Below are 20,323 nucleotides of genomic sequence, written 5' to 3' on the forward strand. Positions count from 1 at the left end.
CCTGTAGCTACACAGATCCCCCGACAGACTGAAGGCAGAACTCCCAACAGACGTCGAAGCCGAAAGGATCCCGAGCTGTTGGCGGGGCCATCTGCCAGGGAAATGGCAGACGGTACATTCCAGCCAGCTGGCTCTGGAGGTAAAACGAGAAAAATATCGCGCACAAATGCCGTGGATGAGATGCTGTCGGATGCTGACATGGACTGCGAGGTGGAGGAGATGTCGGAGGTTGAAACGGACTGTGAGAGTGATGGTGAGGTGATTTCTTAGTGGCTGGGAGGTGGGATCGCTGATATCAAGGTCAGCATAGACAGAATTTTAATGTTGGCCCTTCCAGCAAATATTTTGTCCCCACAGAAAGAGGAATGTTTTCGTCCACTTGAGGCTGTCGTAGTTAGTCTTAGCAGAAAGTGTCGCCTGCCCCAGAAGTGTATTTCTTGAGTTATATCTCTCATCATCTGTACTCCAAAATACCATCTGGGCTTCTCAGGGCAGACCACACTAGCTCTCCAGTTGTTGTTGGTTGATGGTTGGAGGGGATGATGGGAATTGTAGTTCAACAACAGCTGGAGAGGCAAGATTGCCTTCTCTGAAACTAATCTCACCCTTCAGGCTCTTCCTGAGGGATATGGGACCAGCTATGAAAAAGAGGTGAACCCCCCCCCCCCCGGCACCACAAACAGCCTTGGCTGTTTTGTGGCACTCTCCCCACCCCAGCCCACTCTTGATGGTTCTTGGAGCACCTGCACGCAGCACACACAGCAAACGTGTTTCTTTTTCCTGCCAGAGCCAACTGGGAAGACGCCCACCTTTGTGCATGCTCGAGCCTTTCAGTGTTCGCCATTGCTACCCACCCCACGCATTCTGAAAGTGACTGCCTCCAAGTAAGTACAGAGCCGCGGTGGGGTAGAATTCCATCTTAGTTCAGAACTCAGCAGTGAAGTATACTGGAGGCTCTTGGCCTTAGCTGAACTCCTCTGATCTTCCTGCTGCCGCGTATCAGGGTTGTGTGCCCAAATGCTGGCTTTTACAAGCAGGAATGGTGGTCTGCTTCTTAGGCCTGCTTGCTTCCAAACACGTGGGGAGGATAGCTGGACTTGGGGTAGCAAGCATGAATTGTCCTCGTGGCTAAGCAGGGTCTGCTTCTGGTTTGCATTTGGATGGGTGACTCCATGTGTGCACTGAAAGGGATCCCTGCTAAGGGGATGGGACCTTAGCTCAGTAGAAGAGCATCTGCTTTGTAAGCAGAAGGTCCCAGGTTCAATCCTTGGCATCTCCAGGTAGGGCTGGGTGGGAAAGACTCCTGCCTGAATCCTTGCCACAGCCAGTCAGTGTAGATGATTCTGAGCTAGATGGGCCAATGGTCTGACTCAGTCGAAGGCAGCTTCCTCTGACATGATGCAAGGTCCTAATTTTCCCCAGCACAGAAAACATCAAGCTTCTTTGACTAATTCTTCAACCTAGGGACCATATCCTGAGTGTTGAGGGCTGCATCTGCTGTAAAGCATGCTGCTTCCGTCCCGCACTTTTCTGGCTTTTTCTTTTTCCCCAGGACTCCTTCAAAAGTATTTCAAGTTAAACGGGCTCCAAAGCAAGTTGAGAGGGGATGCAGACAAAAGCGTGAGCCAGCACTCTCCAGTAGCTTGGTAAAAAAACTCTTCAGCCACTATGCACAGATGCCGGTGACTAAGGATGCTTTCAAGGCTGTGGAGAGGTGGTGAGTAACAGCTGGTATTCAGCATACAAACTTGAATGGTGTGGCTGAAGGGAACCAAAAGAACTGAAAGGCTCCTAAGAAGAAGCATGAAGGATGGTGTGCTGTCGCTTTCCATCCTTGCTTCTTGAAGACTGACTTCTCTCCCATGGTGGTGTGTCCCTGAGCACCCCAGGTCTTGCTTTGGGTTGGGTCCCCTTATTCTCCTTGGGGCTTTGCAACTCAGCCCAGCTTAGACTGGGTGCGGCCCAGCCCAGCTAACTACCTGCGCTGTCTTTCTAGCGTGAGCCTGTATTTCAAGTATCTGAGCAACGACTTGGAGGCCTACGCCAACCATGCTGGAAGAAAGACTATAGAGTCAGCTGATCTAGAGCTTCTCATGAGACGGTAAGGGACGCTTGTGTGTTCTTTCGAAGGCACGGCATCCAGCCGAAGGGATGCTCTCGCCCAGAGCTAGGCAACCCTGGCTCTACAGTTCCTACCATTGTACATCAACTCTACAATTCCCATCACTGCTAGACTGAGCAAGCTGAGACTTGTAGTTAAGCAGCCGCTAGAAAGCCAAGGTTGCCTACCCCTGTTCTAGCCTCTACTAAGTATGTATTTCTGAAAGTATCTCTCCCCCAGTGCGAATGTGGCCAGCAGAGAGGCAGGGGGCGTCTGAATGCTCATGCCATACAATGTTGTGTGCCCTTCTGCAAGCCAGTGCCCAGTCGGCAGCAGCTGCATCTCTGACTGTGTGCAGCAGCACAGCAGGGAATAGGAATTAAAAGGATACTGCTCCTTGAATAAGGGACTGATGGATGCTAGCTTGTTGCCCCCTCCTCCCGCACATGCACTCAAATAGTTTTGCTATTCAATGCAGATGCAAGTAAGGATACTGATGCAATATTTTTAAAAAAACCTCACTACTGTCAGAGTGTGAGAGATTGACAGAGCTACGTTTTGGGGTGTGTGTGTGTGTGTGTGTGTGTGTGTGTGTGTGTGTGTGTTTTTGTCTGGTCCTGAAAAACTTTGAAAACAAATGGACTGGCACTAACAGATATCGCCCCCCACCCCACCCCACCCCACCCCGGCTTTATGCCTCTCAGTTTTTTGGGACTAACATAGTCATGGATCTGCTTGCCAGTTACCTTGCTGGCCTCCTGAAGTCACAACAGCTCTTGAGGACTATGGACAGAATGTACACATTTGGCTGAGAATTCCTTTTTGCCACCTAGCCAATGCCCCAGGAAACTGGAGGTGCTTTTGGTTATGGACAAAATGACCCTTGATCTTGAACAAATGGCCATGAACTGAATGTACACACTTACTGATCAGTGTCTTCCCATATCCCCCTCTTCTCTCCAGGCAAGGGCTGATAACAGACAAAACACCTTTAAATGTGCTGATAGAGCGTCACTTGCCTCTGGAATACAGGAAGCTACTAATTCCCATTGCCACAAGTGGAAATAAAGTGGTCCCTTCTGAGCCACGATGAGATTTGGCAAAGCGTGTGGAAGCTGACAAGAAATAGTCTATTTCTAATTTGGGGAAAGGAAGAAAGGTTGGAGGATGGCCTGGACTCTAAACTGAAGCACAAAGAGCACTGCTAGCTCATCTTATGTACTTAATTCAAAGGAGTGTGAAAAAACTTCAGAAAGATACACCATTGCACCATTTGCTGAGTGCTACCAGTTTCTGTTGTAGAAGCCGCATTGTTCTATTCCTGACTTTGGGACATAAGCAAAAGGTCTTGAAGAATACAAGCTCTGTATTAATTTTAATAGACTTGTTAAATAAAGCACACAGTATTTTCTTTATGCCTTTACTTTCTGGAGCTCAAGAGCACCATCACAAGCATAAGAGCAGATGATCTTGCTGCACCAAAAGCTGCCTGGCTTGAATTTCTCCTTAGATTTCAAATGCAATATACTTAAATAAACAGCCTAGGCAGCTTTTGGGAAACAAAGCATCTACACTGGTACAACCAGCATGGAAACCCTCCTTTTCTTGGATTCTCTGGCCAATTACAACACTCTTGCCAGAAGTTGTTTTGTAAGGTGTTTACTCGAAACAACCTTATGTGAAACACATGGGCCTTTGCCCTTGGGGGTGAGTGTGTGGGTGGCTGAAGGGAAATTATTAGGGCAAAGGGATAATAACCGTCTAATGCCTCAACACTATCCATTGCTTGCAAGTAATATTAGGCTTATTCACATGACCCTAAAAAAGGCTGGAGGAGCGTCTAGCCAGGTTAAGAGTTGTGTGTGCTCCCCATGGGCAGTTGTGTGAACTCAAAAAGCAAGGTAAGGGAGAGGGATTGTGTGGGAGACAGGTAGGATAGATGCACCCTACCCACATTCCGTCCCCAGTATTTTACCAAGTGTGGACAAAAGGCCATCCTACCCAGCTCCCGTCTCCCACATCATCACTCTCCCCTCCTCCTACCTTGCTTTTTGAGTTCACATGACTATGTACATGACCGGGAGCATATATGGCTCTCTTGCCCTGGTGGGTGTTCCTCAAATCCTGTTCAGGGTTGTATGAACAAGCCTGTCCTCAAATTACAAACTCGAAATCCAAATCAATTTGAGGTTTAGCTGGAATACCAGTTTGGCTGCCAGGAAGAAACGAAGAAAGTTTTGAATCTTGTGCAAGTCCCAGCAAGGGCAGTAGATAGAAGCATCTTCTGAAAGCAGGAAGCTGAAAGGCGTCAGCACCCAGTTGGGTAAGCAGCTGGCTTACACCACGGCTTCTCCATGTGGCTGAGCACAGAGTTGTGGGGATGGAACAAGTGCTGCCAGTGTGTCTGAACATCCTTTAGCCCTCTTGTCAAAGAGTGAAACAGCCTCTATGCAACAGCTGGGCCATATGCATTACCGGAGGCTAATCTGTCTGATGTGGCTGTCCTTGGGGAAATGCTATGGTTTGAATTGGAAATCTGAAGTGTCCCTTTTTAAAAAAAAAAAATTGTTTTAAAGAACCTCTTGTTCTATCTTAGTTGTATTGCACTATAAAGCTCTTATGTTCTTCCAAGGTCAGAAAGGGAGCTGTGACCACAAGGTTCTAAGCAAAAAAAAAAAAAGTGTTAATCTTTATTCCTGTCTTAGACTAGTATAAGAGCGGGTGTTAGTCAATTATCATCCCGAGCTCTTGCAGGACTGTCTAGTTCTAGATAAACGCTCCATACATTGAATTGCTCCAGTGGCTCTTAGAAGGGGGAGGAGAGGATCTGGTCAGTTTAGGTGACCTCTGATTCTTCAGCGATGGGGATTGTATGCTTTGGCTCTGTCTGAACAGGTATTCCTTGCCGCTTGATGTCTCCAGCCTTGAGTCTTTGCATCACTGTTTCCAGAGGCACTGAGCCAGCAGGATCCAGTTGATCTTTGGAAGTTTGGAAGGCTAGGCTGATGTAAGTGTCCAGGATGTGCTCAGCCAATCCAGGGTCAAGTATGACAAAAGCAGCCCGCAGGTCATCTGGCCTTACCTCCCTGTGTGTCAAATGGCAAAGCAGTCAGTGGTAGGTGTTGACTTGTAAGGCAGTCCTTTCTTGGACTGTGGCAAGCAAAAAAAATGTCATTTCTGTCTGAGATCACTTGTACTTTCAAGCAAACCCTGATCACTTACCCTGGACATGATGCCCATCTATCCAAGCCTACCTCATCGCACTGAAAAGGTGAGGTGCTGCTGACTGCTATCCCTGTTAACCGAGCAAAGTGGCACCTTTTTCAAAGTGGCAATTCTTATATCTAGCAGGGGAGAGCAACTGTCCTTATCCAGCTCCAGCACTGCAGCCCTCCAGTGGTGGTGGTCTCCCTGGTGGGTTTTTAAATCTTGTTTAACACCTTTTTATACTACCTATAGCCAGGTCTTGGGGTGGTTCACAACTAATGAAAATGTCTATCAACTTTAAAATCAATAGCTGAAACAGATAAATTAGAACTTAAAATGGAGTTTTAAAAAATTAGCTAAAAGCCTGACAGAATAAGTGTTGTCTTCAGTGTTCTTCTGAAGGGCCTGCAGAGAGAGTGCAGACTGGGAGCCCTTTTAGGAAAGGAAATGATCTTATTTTTCTGTTTTTTAAATTGCTTTGAGGACTTTTGTTGAAAAGCAGCACCGGTGGACCTCACTATATGTGGTTTCGTGCATGGTCCACAAATAACCACCCGACCTCGGCATACATGGGTACACAAAGGGTTAATACCCACGTATCCACGGTTGTTAGATGGCCAGAAATGCCCTCCAAGGTCATTTCCAGCCACCATTTTGTGGCTTGTCTGTTGCGGGAGCAGGGGGAGGGGAGAAATATTTGTTACTTTTGCTGAGAAATGGCTAAGCTGGTGGTTTGGGGGAGCAGTACTTGACAAATGGAGACCCGTGGAGCATGGTACAGCACTTTCTTTCAAGGAATCGTGCTGTTTTTCCATTTTTGTTGAAATCCTTTTGTTGAAATCTCCATCCAATTTTGTTGAAATCCCCATCCTTTGCAGGAACCTAACACCCCAATCCCCATAGGAACAATGACTCACTATTCATGGTTTCATTACTCGCGGTTGTAGGTGAATGAAACCCCCGTGAATAATGGGGTACATGTATAAATATTTGTAACTGTACATAAAAAGAAACCAGCCTCGAGTATAAATTCCATACATTTTCATCCCATTCTCGAAGGAGCTCTGTTGCTGCCTGGCTCAACTCCCCTTCTCTGCCCTCCACTTTTCTTCAGTGCATATGAATAAATGAGGATGGAAATCTATTTTTGTCTGGCGTGTCTATCTAGACACTAGGAATCTAATCTCTCTATGGCTCATTATACTTACTCCAAGGTTCCGAGTTCAGCACGGAGCTCACGCAGATAGGACTTTTTATCGTTATTGTACTGCTTTTTAAGCTTTGCAATCAAGGGTTCTGTCTTCCCCTCCTCATCCTGCAATATATATATATTAAAAAAAACCTTTTAGGACCAGATCTGCTTGATGAGACCTACTTGCAAAGGGGGATCAGGGTGGGGGGTGGCAGGGAGGACAAGTAGGGCACATCTCCGGGTAGCCCACTTCTCCTAACAGGTAGCGATTTATTCTGCCAGCAAACCGCTCTAGTTCGATGCTTTTGTGTTATGGCTCATTAGGCTGGCCTGTTCTTTCATCAAGGAGGTTCTGTTTAGCAGTCACAGCTGATAGCCCTTGGATGAGGCAGGAGCCATGCATCTCTCACCCCACTTTGAAAGCCTTCTAGGCCAGAGGCTGCCATCACGTCTTGTGGTAACTCATTCTGTCAGTGTGTTTTGTCTGTCCTAAATCTATTGCCCATTGATTTCAGTGGATGATCCAGCATTCTAATATTAGGGGAGAAAAACCTCTCCGTTCACTTTCCCAACAACATGTATACTTGTATAATCCTCCCCCCCCCTTTTCCTTCAAAAGCCAATGAATAATTTCTCATGCAGCAAGCTGAGTAAACACGCCATTGATACCCACCTCTAAGAACAGGAGCTTGTACATCACAAGGTCTTCTGGGTTCTCTAGTTTGTAGCCTGCTGACTCCGTTAACTCCTGAATCTGTTCCTCAGTCTTTGATGGGAAAGCAGACTTCAGGGCAACACTGTGGTGGAAGAGGAGGAAACTCTTCAATTGGTCGGTCCATTGTACCTCTTGTGACGAAATGGGAGGGTTGGTTTTGTTTTAGAATTACCATTAGCAAAATATGTTGGTATTTATCTCTGATCTGGTTTAAAGTTACGTTGTGGAATGTGCTCTCTACTGAAATACGATCCTCCCCGTCTCTGGCAATTTTTAGGAAGCATTTGAAAACCCACCTCTTCACCTAAGCTTTTTCAGTTTTTCGAGTTTTAATCTGTGTTTGACTTTCAAATAAAGTTGTATGTTTGTTTTAACTTGTTATGTTATTGTTAACCGTCCGGAGACAAACGTTTGGGGCAGTGTACAAATTTGAGAGATAGATACTGGTGGTTTTGTACTGAAGGTGATTGAGGTAGCAAAAGCTCTGTGGGAATTGGGCAGTGAGGGTTCCCTATGCAGATGGGGGTGAGAGGGGGCCTGGGACGGTGAAGGCCAGTTTGAGGAAGGGTTGCTCTGGAAGTTGTGCTGCACTGTAGCGCTGTGGGAAAGAGACAAGTGCTATGTTCAAACAAGAAGACAAATCCTTGGTGGTGGTGGTGGTTTGTCCTGAGTGGCATCGTTCTCTGTCCATTCCCACGTGAGGGCAGAAGGATTGTGGTGTCAAGCTGGCCCAGCTGTACCCTGTGATGCTTGAGGGCTCAGGAGGAGAGCTGCAATTTACCTCAAGCGTATTGACAAAAGCAGGATGTCACACCCTTTTAAAAAAGGGAGCATTCCACATTTTGGATATTCGGAAGGAAGAGCAGAAGGTGAGATTCAATCCTTCACTCCCACTAAACATCCAGTCAGTGGCATTTTAAGGTCCATTGGCTGCTTGTCCTACAATGTGGTCCCTCTGCCTTTATTACTTTTCAGCGACTAGTATCCCCCTTCCTAATGGGAGGAGAGCTGGTCTTGTGGTCGCAAGCATGAATGGTCCCCTTTGCTAAGCAGGGTCGGCGTTGGTTGCATTTGAATGGGAGACTACATGTGTGAGCACTGGAAGATATTCCCCTTAGAGCACTGGTTCCTAACCAGGTTTCCTCCAGATGTTGCTAAACTACAACTCGCAGCATCCCTTGGATGCTGGGAGTTATAATTCAGCAACATCTGGAGGAAACCTGGTTGGGAACTAGTGCCTTAGAGGATGGCACCACCCTAGGAAGAGCACCTGCATGCAGAAGGTGCCAGATTCCTACCCTGGCATCTCCAAGATAGGGCTGAGAGAGATGCCTGCCTTGGAGAAGCAATTGCCAGGCTGGGTAGGCAGTCACAATACTGAGCTAGATGGACCAATGGTCTGACTCAGTATAAGGCAGCTTCCTATGTTCCTAGTGTGCTAAAGTGCAAACCCACCAGTGCAAACTGAAAGGAGGAGTATATATTCTATTTCTGCTGCAACAGCCGGCTCTGTAATGCCCTGCGCACTGTGGCCTCTGCTGCAGGGATGGCCACTGCAGGATTCTAATGGGGAACGTAGCAACATTAAAAGCTTCCCAAAGTCTTATATCTGTTTCCAAAAGAGCCAGAAATGTTATGATAGGGATGTATAGCTGGAACAACTGTGGGTGAGAGCGAGAGAGATCCTGACTGGCTCAAGTTAATTTACATACGCTGGTTTCTCAACAATCTGATGGAAAGCATCCTAAGGGGGCCAAATCCCCCACAAACTGCCTCAATGGAATGGAATGTATGTGGACTCAGAGGGCAGTTAACAGACAACCAGGTGATCAGAGCTAATGGAACTTGGTGAGCAGCAAAGGGGAAATGAGGGCTTGAACAGAATGAGCTGGGCATTTCTCGGCTTGAAGAATGCTCTATAAGTATAGTCACAACAACCCCTTCTGCTTCAGAGGGGGAAAGGTATCTAAAACCTTTATCTACTTGGGCACTTGGGCATATGTACCAGGGCTATACTGCAACATTTTGTCTGTGGGTCCATACTTGTATTCTTAACACTACAAAACATCAAGGCCTCAATGGAAAGAAATGTAGTTGTGCTTAAAGTTAACAAGCATATCTAGTACAGCCCTGTTCCTTTGTGGTAACTGATTCAGCTGATTCACTGGTCTACGGATTCCTCCTCCCTGCTCCAAGCTCTTACCTGAACTGTTCAGATGTCAGCTGCCCAGTATTTGAGGAGTCAACGATAGAAAGTTCCCTTAGCAAGGAGGTAAGCTGCTGGAGATGGCTGTGGTATACTCCTTCATCTAGCTGTGAACATGGAGGCAACAGTGTTGTGAAAGCATTATCCGTATAGCTTTTTTCTGCTTTAATGATATCATTAGTTGTTTATCATACCATGCAAGTCAGAGGTAGGCAACCTTTGGCCCTCCAGCTGTTGCTGAACTACAACTCCCATCCTCCTTGGCCATGTTGTTGGGAGTGATGGGAGTTGTGGTTCGAAAACAGCTGGAGTGCCAAAGGTCACCTGCCCCTGACTTAACTACAGGGCACTATACAGAAAGTGAGAAAACGGGGTTCTGTCCTGATGGGCTTACAATCTAGAAACAGACAAAAGGGAGATCACAGAGAAATGTGGAGGCAGGGGGGTAATGGGGAAGGATATGTGAGTGCTTCAGTTATGCATATACTGCTCACAGATGGCTCCCTGTCTCAAAGGGATTAGCTAAAATGAAATTTCAAAAAGACCTCAGTAAATCATTAATAGGGGCGCTGGGCTGGGCTGAATAGGGACACTTACTTCCCCCCTGCTAAATATGAGAGCCACCACTTTAAAAGTACCACCTTAAGTGGTGCAGCAGGGAAATGCTTGACTAACAAGCAGAAGGTTGCTGGTTTGAATCCCCCTGCTGGTACTATATCACTCTACACACTTTACCTTTTAACCACTTTTAAAAGTGGTAACCTATGCTTAGCTGCTGCAGAATCACAGGCCAATGACGTGCCCAGTCTCTGTGGTTGCTAAATATCCCCAGTTCAGCCCTTTCCTTCCAGAGGTTCTTTAAATTTGACAAAGCATTCAGTTAACTACAGTACTGTGCCCAATGCCAGATTTAGGCACAAGTTAAGCAAGCTACAGCTTAGGCCCTCACATTATGAGCAACCTCTGGATAATAACAAAGATTAAATTTCAAGTCTCACATAATGTATGTTCATGTAAGGGCATTTCCAAGGCCAAAAGGCTTATTGCAAGGAACTGGTTTTGTTAGATGGTTTGTCTTCTCAGTGCATTTTTGCCAAGTAAGAATAAAGCTTTATTCTCTTTATTGTCCTTTTTGTTAGCATTACAAAAAAACAAATAATATTCTATGGGGCCTTCTAAGCTTGACGTAGCTTAGGGCCTGAGCATGTTCCCTCCCTGGCAGCATCCCCAAGATAGGGCTGAGAGAGATTCCTGCCTGCAACCTTGGAAAAGCTGCTGCCAGTCTGTGTAGACAATACTGAGCTAGATAGACCAATGGTCTGACTTGGAGCAACAGCTACTGAACACAGTGACCAGCAAAAATGGTTTGGAGGGCCTTTTAGGGCTGCTGCTGCATTTACTTCCTACATGTACCTGCAAGTGAATTTACTGACAAAAGCCCACCCTAAGCCTCCATGACTCAAGATGACCAGCTGATCATGCCTGACTGTACGTAAGGCCAACAGTGGCTAAGCAGGGTGAGTACTGGAGGCAGGAGGAAACTTTCTCATAGCCTTTCCTAGTCTCTGTATAGTTACTTTGCAGAAATGCCGCCACCCCTGCCCCTTTTCTTCTTCTACGTTTAAAGAAACAGAAAACATGGAGTACAGTAGCAAATTGCTCACATTTCCAATCAGGATACGATAAAACAAGGACATGGTTTCATTTGTGCGAAAGAGCTTGATGTTCTCAAAGATGGTATAAGTCCAGTCAAAAGCAATAGCATCGCCATATCTTCTCTGGAAGAAATTAAGGAAGAACTCCGAAAGGCTGGTTCGCCTTCCTTTCTGTAAAAGAGGCAGCCGTTTCACCAAGAGTACTCAGTTGTTAAAGGAAAACTATTTACTGTTTAGTGCATTAATATCCCATTGCTCCTCCAAGGAGCTCAGGGCAGCAGACATGGTTCTTTCCTCCTCACAATATATTCCATGAGCCAGACCCATAAATTTTGGCGATTGGAACCAATCATGACTGCTCATAGGGATTTTTGGCAATTGTGGTAATTGGCATCTCCATGAGAAAAAAAACCAAGAGGCTATTCAAGCCACAGCAGCATCCCCATCCCTTCCGCTGGCATTGGCCAGTCTCATGCAGACTTTGTGATTACGCTCATACATTAGGTGTTTATGTTTTCTGCCATGTTATGCTCTAGAAGCCGTGATGGGAGATGAGATGCATAGGATACGCTCATTGTTAAGTTCTGAGAATGCAGGAAATACAGCACACCATGCTGCAATAACTTCCTGAGTTTAAACCAGGTATGGTGAGCTCCAGAACAATAGATCCATTGTGGTAATTCCTATGCTGTCCCGGGTGGTGGGGCTCTGAGAGACCTCATGTGGCCCGGGAAGTGTGCGGCTGAACTGCTCCCTGCTCTGTAGATTAATGCTCTAACCTGCCTCCATAGTCCATGGGCAGGGAGAAGGGAGGCAGGGGAGGATGAGAGTGGCGGGAGATGGAGGAGCAGCAAGGAGAAAGAGAGGAAGATTTTTAGAAAATTGTCTATTATATTAATTCTCCTCGGTGTGCCTTGGAATGTGCGTCCCGGAGCCCAGCTGATTGGCTGGGTGGCGGACACGCCTGATTGGCTGAGGCGCTCCCAGGAGGATGGGTTGCCGCCGCTGCGGCCCAGCTGTGGAGGCCAGAGGTGGCGGGCCCGGCCTGGCCATGGAGGAAAGGCCCATGAGGGGGAAAAGAAAGTTGGGGGGAGAAGTGGCAGTGGGGAGGAGAGGCGGCTGGGCCCGGAAGCAAAGACTGGGGCAGAAGGGTGGGGAGAGGTAACTGCCGGCCCCAAAAAGCTCACAGATGCTCTGTGTGGGGTTGGCTAGTTATTATTATTTTAATATATGGGGGCCCAAAGGAGGAAGAGGCTGTCTGAAAGGTTAGATGAGGAAAAATATGAGGAAAGAAAAGGAAATTGGGAAAGAGAGAAAACACTCCAAGGAGCTACAGAAAGAACTGGGGTGGAGTAATCCCCCTCAGGCTCAAGTAGGCACGACCTTTCCCCCCTCAACCAATCGATTTTGTCCTGCCATTGGAACTCGTGAGGGAGATAACCCATGGAGATGTCCCTGGCCCCAGCAACCGAGAACATTCCTACCAATGTTCATTTGCATTCCTCTGACAACACGAAATGTTATAGTAGTTTCTATGTTTTAAATACTTTCAAAACACCAGTGCAAATTTGGCCGTGGCAGGCAGAATGGTCAGGACAATAAAAACATACACACTGAAAGCTGAAAGTATTGCAATGTTCTCAACTATTTTCCATCTCTATGGGTACAGACCTTGTCAAAAATCATAACGAGCATTTATTCCTCCAAATGGTACCAACCATCCAAGCTGCCTCATATACTAATAACTCTGTGAGGCAGGCTAGGCTGAGAGTGTGTATGATTGGCCTACAGTCACCCACTGAACCTCATAGAGATTCGAAATTAGGCTCAAAACCTCATACTGTAGCCACTACACCACACTGCCTCTCTATTATTCCCCATGGTCAAGGGAGGGTTTGCATTGCTTGTACAAACAATTGCTCCATTAGGTCTGAATGGCCATTTTGAAGTTGGTTGAGCAGATGCCCTGATTAATCACATGGCCAGTTCTCTAGTTTATTTAATCAAGAAGCTTTCACTCTGCCATTGGGAAGACTACTTTCTTTTTCCTGGAGCCATAGCATAGAGTTGGACAGGTTTGCCCCCAAATCCATAAGGAATGGACTAGCCAGGAAGAATTAGACTCCTCATCAGTTAACATGATTTGGTGTACACTGCTATTCTCTTCTAGTCTAAGAAAAGGGAAAGTCAGAACACAGAGACCTGTAGATCTATTGTCATTTTCTCTTTCCAGATTTCTCTCAAAATGGCCACCACCTCCTTCTTGGTCAGCTTCTTGTTTCTAACCATACCGTCGCACCTCAGGAACACGGGGACCTTCTCGCTTCTTCCCTAGAGAGAGTAAGAGTACCAGATGCTAGATCTAGCCCAGGCCTGCTCAAATTAGGCCCCCACAGCCAGTGGTCCCTCTAATTTTTTTTCATCTCTGTGAAGAATGAGTTTTGTTCTAGGTGGCAGTATCAAGGCACTGTGTGTGCACCTGCATTCAGAATGGGGCCTTCCTGATTCAACCTGAGCGGGATCTAAAATTAAGTGGACATCAGAAAACTTGTGAGAGCATGCATGTGTGCACACCTTAGAGCAGGCATCCCAAAACTGTGGCCCTCCAGATGTTGCTGAACTACAACTATTAATGGAACCAAGAAGACAAGGATTGTAGAATAGAACAATATCGGACCTCTGAAAAGTATACAGTGTACTGTGCTTGATTGGCCAGCAAACTCGCCTGACCTGAGCCCATAGAGAATCTATGGGGTATTGCCAAGAGAAGGATGAGAGACATGAGACCAAACAATGCAGAAGAGCTGAAGGCCACTAATGAAGCATCCTGGTCTTCCATAACACCTCATCAGTGCCACAGGCTGATAGCATCCATGCCACACCGCATTGAGGCAGTAATTGCTGCAAAAGTGGCCCAAACCAAGTACTGAATACATATGCATGCTTATACTTTTCAGAGGTCCGATATTGTTCTATTCTACAATCCTTGTCTTCTTGGTTCCATGTAATATTCTAATTTTCTGGGATTGTGGATTTGGGGTTTTCATGAGCGGTCCGCCATGATCATCACAATTATAACAAATTAAGGCTTGACTTATCTCGCTTTGCATGTAATGCGTCTGTCTCATATATCAGTTTCACCTTTTAATTTGCATTACTGAAATTAATGGACTTTTGCACGATATTCTAATTTTCCGAGTTTCACCTGTATGCCTAGAGTTGCCACCAGGTTGTCTGGTGGCAACCCATGGAAGGTCAGGCCTTCTCTATAGCCACTCGGAGGCCTTGGAATTAGGGCTTCAGCATAGCTGACAGCTTTCAGAAAAGTTTTTAAAGCATACCTGTTCAGTCAGACTCTTGGTTAGTTCTAAGTGTTTGGAAAGTTTTTATATTGTTTGTATTGTTTTAATTGTTTAAATCTAATTGCAAGCAATTAAACTTAAAATTAAGATAATTTGTATTTTAAATTAGACATACAGCCTTGGATTTTGGCAGTACAGAAATAAATTATATGCTTCAGCTGGCTTATTAAGACTCTGCAAGCCCTCGCTACTTTCCTTCCCCTTCTATCTACAGCAGTACAGGATGAGGAAACAATACAATACAAATCCCATCAGATGCAACACGCAGCGCAGCCATACCAGTGCCACGAAAGTGTCCTTCTCTCTCAGCAGAGCTGCGCCAAGATCTTCCAGAAGCACGTCTACTAGCTGATCACTAGTTTTGCCCTTTGACAAAGTTTGCCAGCGCTCAACGCCACCAGGGATCACCTCTGAAATAGCAGGAAGTGGCAAGATGTTATATGAAGTGTAGCAATCACAATATTGCTCTCTTTTAGAGGGCTAGAAGGAGCATTTTATACAATATTGTAATAATCGTCGTCACTACCATTTTGGCTTGGTCTACATTGACAGCAGAATAAAATGGTACCAACAGCAGATTCCCTCCTGGGGATAATAGCTCGGGGGTGGGATTTTTGATCAGAACTGCAGTATGGGTAGAGGTGGAAAGGCTAAAAAAAAAAACAACCCTTGGCACAGTCCTGATGCTAAATCAGGAGTTGGATCCCTTAGATGCACAAGCAAACACCCATATCCTCTTGATTTCAATAGGTCCTAAACTGACATATTTCCCTGGATTACTGTGTAATCTGACTCAGAGACTATGCATCAATGGATAGAATCAAGCTGAAGACCTAACACACTACTTCCCACTATTTGCAGAGCCCAGATAAAGATTTATACTCCCTCTATTAAATATGAGGAGAACTAACTTCTAAGCTGAAGTTCTGTGTTTCCTATTCAGCTATACTATTGCTTTTGCAACCCATAAGGTGATTCTGTTTGGTTTGTCAGCCAAGAGAATTGGGAAAAGGGAACTGGATAAAATTGCTATAAACTGTTAACAGAGATCAGGGAAAGTAGAGACTGAAACGTTTACTGACTGTGAAGTTTACTAATGTATTTTTCATTGTTCATAAAGTCTGCTAGATACATATTGCTGCAAGTCTGTCATGTCCTATGGTTAGTACGATAACATTTGATCTGATCTGATCTGCATAATCTGTAAAATGTGCTAGGATTCAGACCACACTCCTTTTGGCCCTGCATAATGACCTATCATTGTGTTGAGTTATACCACTGGCACAATCTCAAATCAAACTGCCCCTAACAACTTTTGCTTCTCCATCTTTCCCAATTGTTTGTCTTTAAGCCTCAAGTTCTGTAAATGAGCAAAGATCATGTATCCACTGATGCAAAATATGTATCATGTATCGATATTTTGTATTGATCAGAAGAGTGCATTTGGAGCACAGAGAGTGAGTCTCTCTCCATGGGGCAAAAGAACATAGAACAGCCCTCCTAGATCAGGCCAGAGGCCTCTCTAGTCCAGCATCCTGTCTCACACAGTGACCCACCAGATGCCTCTGGGTAGCCCACAGTCAGAAGCATCTTGCCTTTGAGGCTGGAGGTGGTCTATAGCCATCAGACTAATAGCCATTGATAGACCTGTCCTACATGAATTTGTCTAAGCCCTCTTTAAAGCCATCCAAGCTAGCGGCCATCACCACATCCCGGACAGAGAATTCCATAGATTAATTATGCACTGTCTGTGTGAAGATGCATTTCCTTTTGTTGGTCCTAAATTTCCTGATCTTCAGTTTCATGGGATGGCCCCTGGTTCTAGTGTTGTGAGAGAGCAAGAAAAATTTCTCTCTGTCCACTCTCTCTGCTCCATGCATAATTTTATATACCTCGATCATGTCTCCCCATAGTCGCCTCTTTTCCAAATTAAATAGCCCCGGATGCTGTAGCCTTGCCTCATAAGGAAGGTGCTCCAGGCCCCCGAACATCTTGGTTGCTCTCTTCTGCACCTTTTCCAGTTCTGCAATGTCCTTCTTAAGATACGGTGATCAGAACTGTACGCAATACTCTAATATGGCCACACCATATATTTGTATAAGGGCATTATAATACTGGCATTTTAATTTTTAATCCCCTTCCTCATGACCCCTAGCATGCAATTTGCCTTTTTCACCACTGCCATGCACTAAGTCAACACTTTCAATGAGCTGTCCCCCACAACCCCAAGATCTCTCTTCTGGTCAGTCACTGACAGTTCAGATCCCATCAGCATATATGTGAAGTTGGGTTTTTTTAGCCCTAATATGCATCACTTTACACTTGCTTACATTAGACCACATTTGCCATTTTGTCACCCACTCACCCAGTTTAGAGGGATCCTTTTGGAGTTCCTCACAATCTCTTTTACAATCCTAAATAGTTTAGTGTCCCCTGCAAATCTGGCCACTTCGCTGCTTACTCCAACTTCTAGATCATTTATGAACAAGTTACAGAGGAAGGCGCTGCACAGCTGCAGCATTACAGGGAGCTAAGTTTGGTACCTGCACACTTTCCCCAGTAAGGCCGAGGGGTGGAGCTGCGCTGGACATCAAGAAAATCATTATAGAACTGGTCTCGCTCCTCGGAAACCTGCTTGTGGATTTCCAGCATGGTGTCGTACTCTTCTTGGAGCTCTTCGAAGTCCTTCTGAAGGATCTGCATCTGAGAGGCAAGGCCGGCAGAGAAAAAATAAACCAAGTGCTCTGTGCAGGCCACGTGTCCGTAGGGTCACTGTATGAATACAGAATCCAGCACCAGGGAAGTATCAGGCAGGATTGGCACTTGGGTACCTTTTCAGACAACTCGTGATTCTTTTGTTCTTGTGTTTCAAAGTCTCTTCTGGGCACGACATCTCCATAGTTTGCTTTCAAGGTGTTCAACTCCACTTGGGCTTTGGTGAGGTCTTGCCGGGCCATCTTCAACGCAAGTGTCACCTTGACAGAGTCTTCCCCCTTCCCTTCATGTTCTTTAACAGAAAAAGTAGGCAGGCACAAGGTCACCATTGGAATCTATGGCTCAATCTCACAGTTAGAATCAGGACCAGAGGAGCACCAGCTAGGGCAGAAGAGCTGGGTTCCAATTCCTCCCCCTGCTAACTGGACAAAAGGGGCATATTTTGAAGTGGTAATTCTATTGAGCAGAGGGAGAGCAACTGGCCCTCTCCATCCCCAGCACAGCATCCCTCCAGTGGCTGTTGCTGGTGTCTATCTTGTGTTTATTTTTTTAGATTGTGAGCCCTTTGGGGACAGGGAGCCATTTAATTTAATTTAATTTATATCTATGTAAACTGATTTGGGAGCTTTTGTTGGAAAGCGGTAGATAAATATTTGTTGTATTCATAACTGCCTCTGTATTCATTGCCTCTGTATTTCCTGCCTTGTATTCATAACTGCCTCTGCCTTCTGCCTCTGGCCCATTTGACCCTCACCTGACCACTCAGCAATCAGACCACGAAACAACTGGCCCTATCCATCCACGGCACAGCTTCCCTCCAGTGGTGGTTGCTGGTGTCTATTTATGTTTTCTTTTAGAGTGTGAACCCTTTTGAGACAGGGAACCATCTTATTTGTCTGTTGTTTATTTTTCTATGTAAACCACTTTGAAAACTTTTGTGGAAAAGCAGCATTTAAATATAAACATTGCTAAGTATATAAATATCTGCTGTAGTACTAGTAACTATGCCAAGGTATGCCTCTACCAGAGGCTGGAGGCAGGGGTGGCATATTTTGGGCACACATTTGCCACCCCCAAAAAGGCAGTTCAGGTTTGCCATTGGATGCAGATTCTTCAGGCCACCCTCAGCTGGAAAAACGACATTGTCTACCTAGGACCGTAGTGGCAAGCTTCATTTCCTCCTTTTGACGGTACATTTCATTGAGATCGATAAGCAGCAGTTTGCGGGCATCGCACTCGCTCAGGTAGCGGAGGTATTCTGCTGCCACTGTCTTCCGCATCTTAGACACCTGTGCAATATAGTAGTGGTAGTAGGATGTTTATTGCGGTCACAGACCAGATTAACCAACAATAGCAATTAATAGCATTCATAAGAAAATTCAAGAATTTCAAAAGTTTACAAAATCACAAACTGTTCAAATTACTAATGCAGTCTTTATGGAGCTTCGACGCCACAAAACAGAACTTTGCCACATTATCTGAAATGACAGGTTTAAAACTGGCCAGCATAATTTCCAAATAAAATTGGTCTGTGTGACCAGGATAAATGGCTAAAATAGGAGCAATAAATTTGGTCCGAGCGTCCTTATAAAACTGGCAATAAAGAATAACATGGGTGATAGACTCTATATCCCCTGAGCCGCAGGGACAACAGTGCTGACCATAAGGAAGTCATTTGAATTTACCATCTAGTACTGCTGAAGGGAGACCATTCAAGGGTGAGAAATCTCCTAAATTTTGGTACCAAGATCTGATCTGAATATTCAGCCGGTTTATAGTTAAAAGTTTGAGAACCTAAGTATATTCCCTTGGGTAGCCGTGCGGACTCCTCCTTCAAATCTATATCTCGGAGCCGTTGCTTCACAAAGCAAAGCGCCTGCTCTAATCCTCGCTCAATAAGATCTTCTTGAGACGTGCCCAAGTGATGCAATTTTAATTTCAGAGCTGATTTCCATTTGGAAACGAAACTGTCTGAAAACACTAAAGGGGCAAGACCAGCCGGAAAGAAGTTGGTGAAAGAAGAAGGTGGTGATTATGTGCAGTGAGGTAGGACTGAAATTAATCACTGGACACAGTGATTAATTTCAGTTCTACCTCACATTTGCCTCATAGCACAGTCCCAAAGGAAGCTGCCGGTTCCTGAGTGAGGCCATTGGTCCATCTAGCTCAGTATTGTCTACACTGACTGGCAGCGGCTCTCCAAGGTTACAGGAAGGAGTCTCTCCCAGCCCTACCTGGAGATGCTGCTGGGGAGGGTACCTTTGATGTATTTGAATCCACATAAGGTGATAATTGTGTAGGTGTTCAGGTACATGTATTTACTTTAACAGAAACTCAGAGTCTTGTAATGATTAAGTGATGTCTTAGTTAGGAGACAGAAGTCTGTGATTCATGCTGATAAGGTATAGCTTGTTTAATCATTGTTGTGTGGCTAATGTTTATGTAAACTGTATAAACTGTATACTAAAAGGTATAAAAACTTATGAAAATTGTAACTCAGGGTTCCAGCTTGGTGAGAATCAGTTGGCACCCTCTGTCTGCAGCAGAGCAAAATAAAGCCTTGGAAATGTTTCTCCGGTGTCTGGTTACTCTTATAACAAAAGCCCTGACAAGAACCCAGAAAGGTGCATTTAGGCACATCACCTTGAACCATCTGCATGCAAAGCAGATGCTCTCCCAGTGAGTCACAGCTCCATTCCCACATACAGGATCATAGGAAGCAGAGTTGCCACGCTCCCCAGAATTCTGGATTTCACCTGGATTTTAAGCATCTCACCCAGATTGCTTAGCTCACCCAGATTTGTCCTGCTTTCAGCTTTCATTTATAATATAAAATAAAATAAAAAGCTAAGCTCTAGCCCTTGTAGAAGCAGAGTTATGGAGCAAAACATGCAGTCACTATTCTGCTCAAAAATTATGTTCAAGCCAATTTACATGGTATGCAAATCAGGCTCACGGATTTGGAAAGCCAGAATATGGCAACCCTAATAGGAAGCCACTTTATAACGAGTCAGGCCGTTGGTACATCTAGACCCGTCTCCCCCAATCCCACTGGAGATGCCAGGGATCCCATCCTTCTGCTGAAAAGCCTAAATCTGGCCACTGCCCCCTCTCTCTCCCCACCCTGCCGCTTCCCAGCACAACCAAGTAGTGGAGACACATTTGTAGAC

General features: G+C 45.5%; 2 protein-coding genes and 1 non-coding gene across 10 annotated transcripts in view; 2 read left to right on the forward strand and 1 right to left on the reverse strand.

The window, feature by feature from the left end:
• CENPT (centromere protein T) overlaps positions 1 to 3,512 on the forward strand; it is a 19,642-nt gene extending 16,130 nt beyond the window's left edge. The window contains exons 9-13 of the mRNA XM_053270601.1: positions 8 to 253; positions 788 to 884; positions 1,553 to 1,717; positions 1,997 to 2,101; positions 3,065 to 3,512. Coding sequence (XP_053126576.1) covers positions 8 to 253; positions 788 to 884; positions 1,553 to 1,717; positions 1,997 to 2,101; positions 3,065 to 3,194 — 743 coding nt within the window. The 3' untranslated portion in view covers positions 3,195 to 3,512. The remainder of the gene's footprint in view (positions 1 to 7; positions 254 to 787; positions 885 to 1,552; positions 1,718 to 1,996; positions 2,102 to 3,064) is intronic.
• On the forward strand, positions 1,202 to 1,279 carry TRNAT-UGU (transfer RNA threonine (anticodon UGU)). The gene has a single exon. It is a non-coding gene; the product is annotated as a tRNA-Thr (tRNA).
• TSNAXIP1 (translin associated factor X interacting protein 1) overlaps positions 3,465 to 20,323 on the reverse strand; it is a 27,015-nt gene continuing 10,156 nt past the window's right edge. For all 8 annotated transcript variants that reach the window (XM_053270595.1, XM_053270593.1, XM_053270596.1 and 5 more), the window contains 10 exons: positions 18,304 to 18,442; positions 17,270 to 17,445; positions 16,982 to 17,141; positions 14,718 to 14,848; positions 13,279 to 13,407; positions 11,086 to 11,247; positions 9,419 to 9,528; positions 7,174 to 7,297; positions 6,517 to 6,623; positions 3,465 to 5,187 (listed from right to left, as the gene is read on the reverse strand). In XM_053270595.1, the coding sequence (XP_053126570.1) occupies positions 4,938 to 5,187; positions 6,517 to 6,623; positions 7,174 to 7,297; positions 9,419 to 9,528; positions 11,086 to 11,247; positions 13,279 to 13,407; positions 14,718 to 14,848; positions 16,982 to 17,141; positions 17,270 to 17,445; positions 18,304 to 18,442 (1,488 nt within the window). In that variant the 3' untranslated portion in view covers positions 3,465 to 4,937. The remainder of the gene's footprint in view (positions 5,188 to 6,516; positions 6,624 to 7,173; positions 7,298 to 9,418; positions 9,529 to 11,085; positions 11,248 to 13,278; positions 13,408 to 14,717; positions 14,849 to 16,981; positions 17,142 to 17,269; positions 17,446 to 18,303; positions 18,443 to 20,323) is intronic.

This window comes from Hemicordylus capensis, chromosome 9 (assembly GCF_027244095.1).
Source record: "Hemicordylus capensis ecotype Gifberg chromosome 9, rHemCap1.1.pri, whole genome shotgun sequence".
NCBI classification, from domain to species: Eukaryota; Metazoa; Chordata; class Lepidosauria; order Squamata; family Cordylidae; genus Hemicordylus; species Hemicordylus capensis.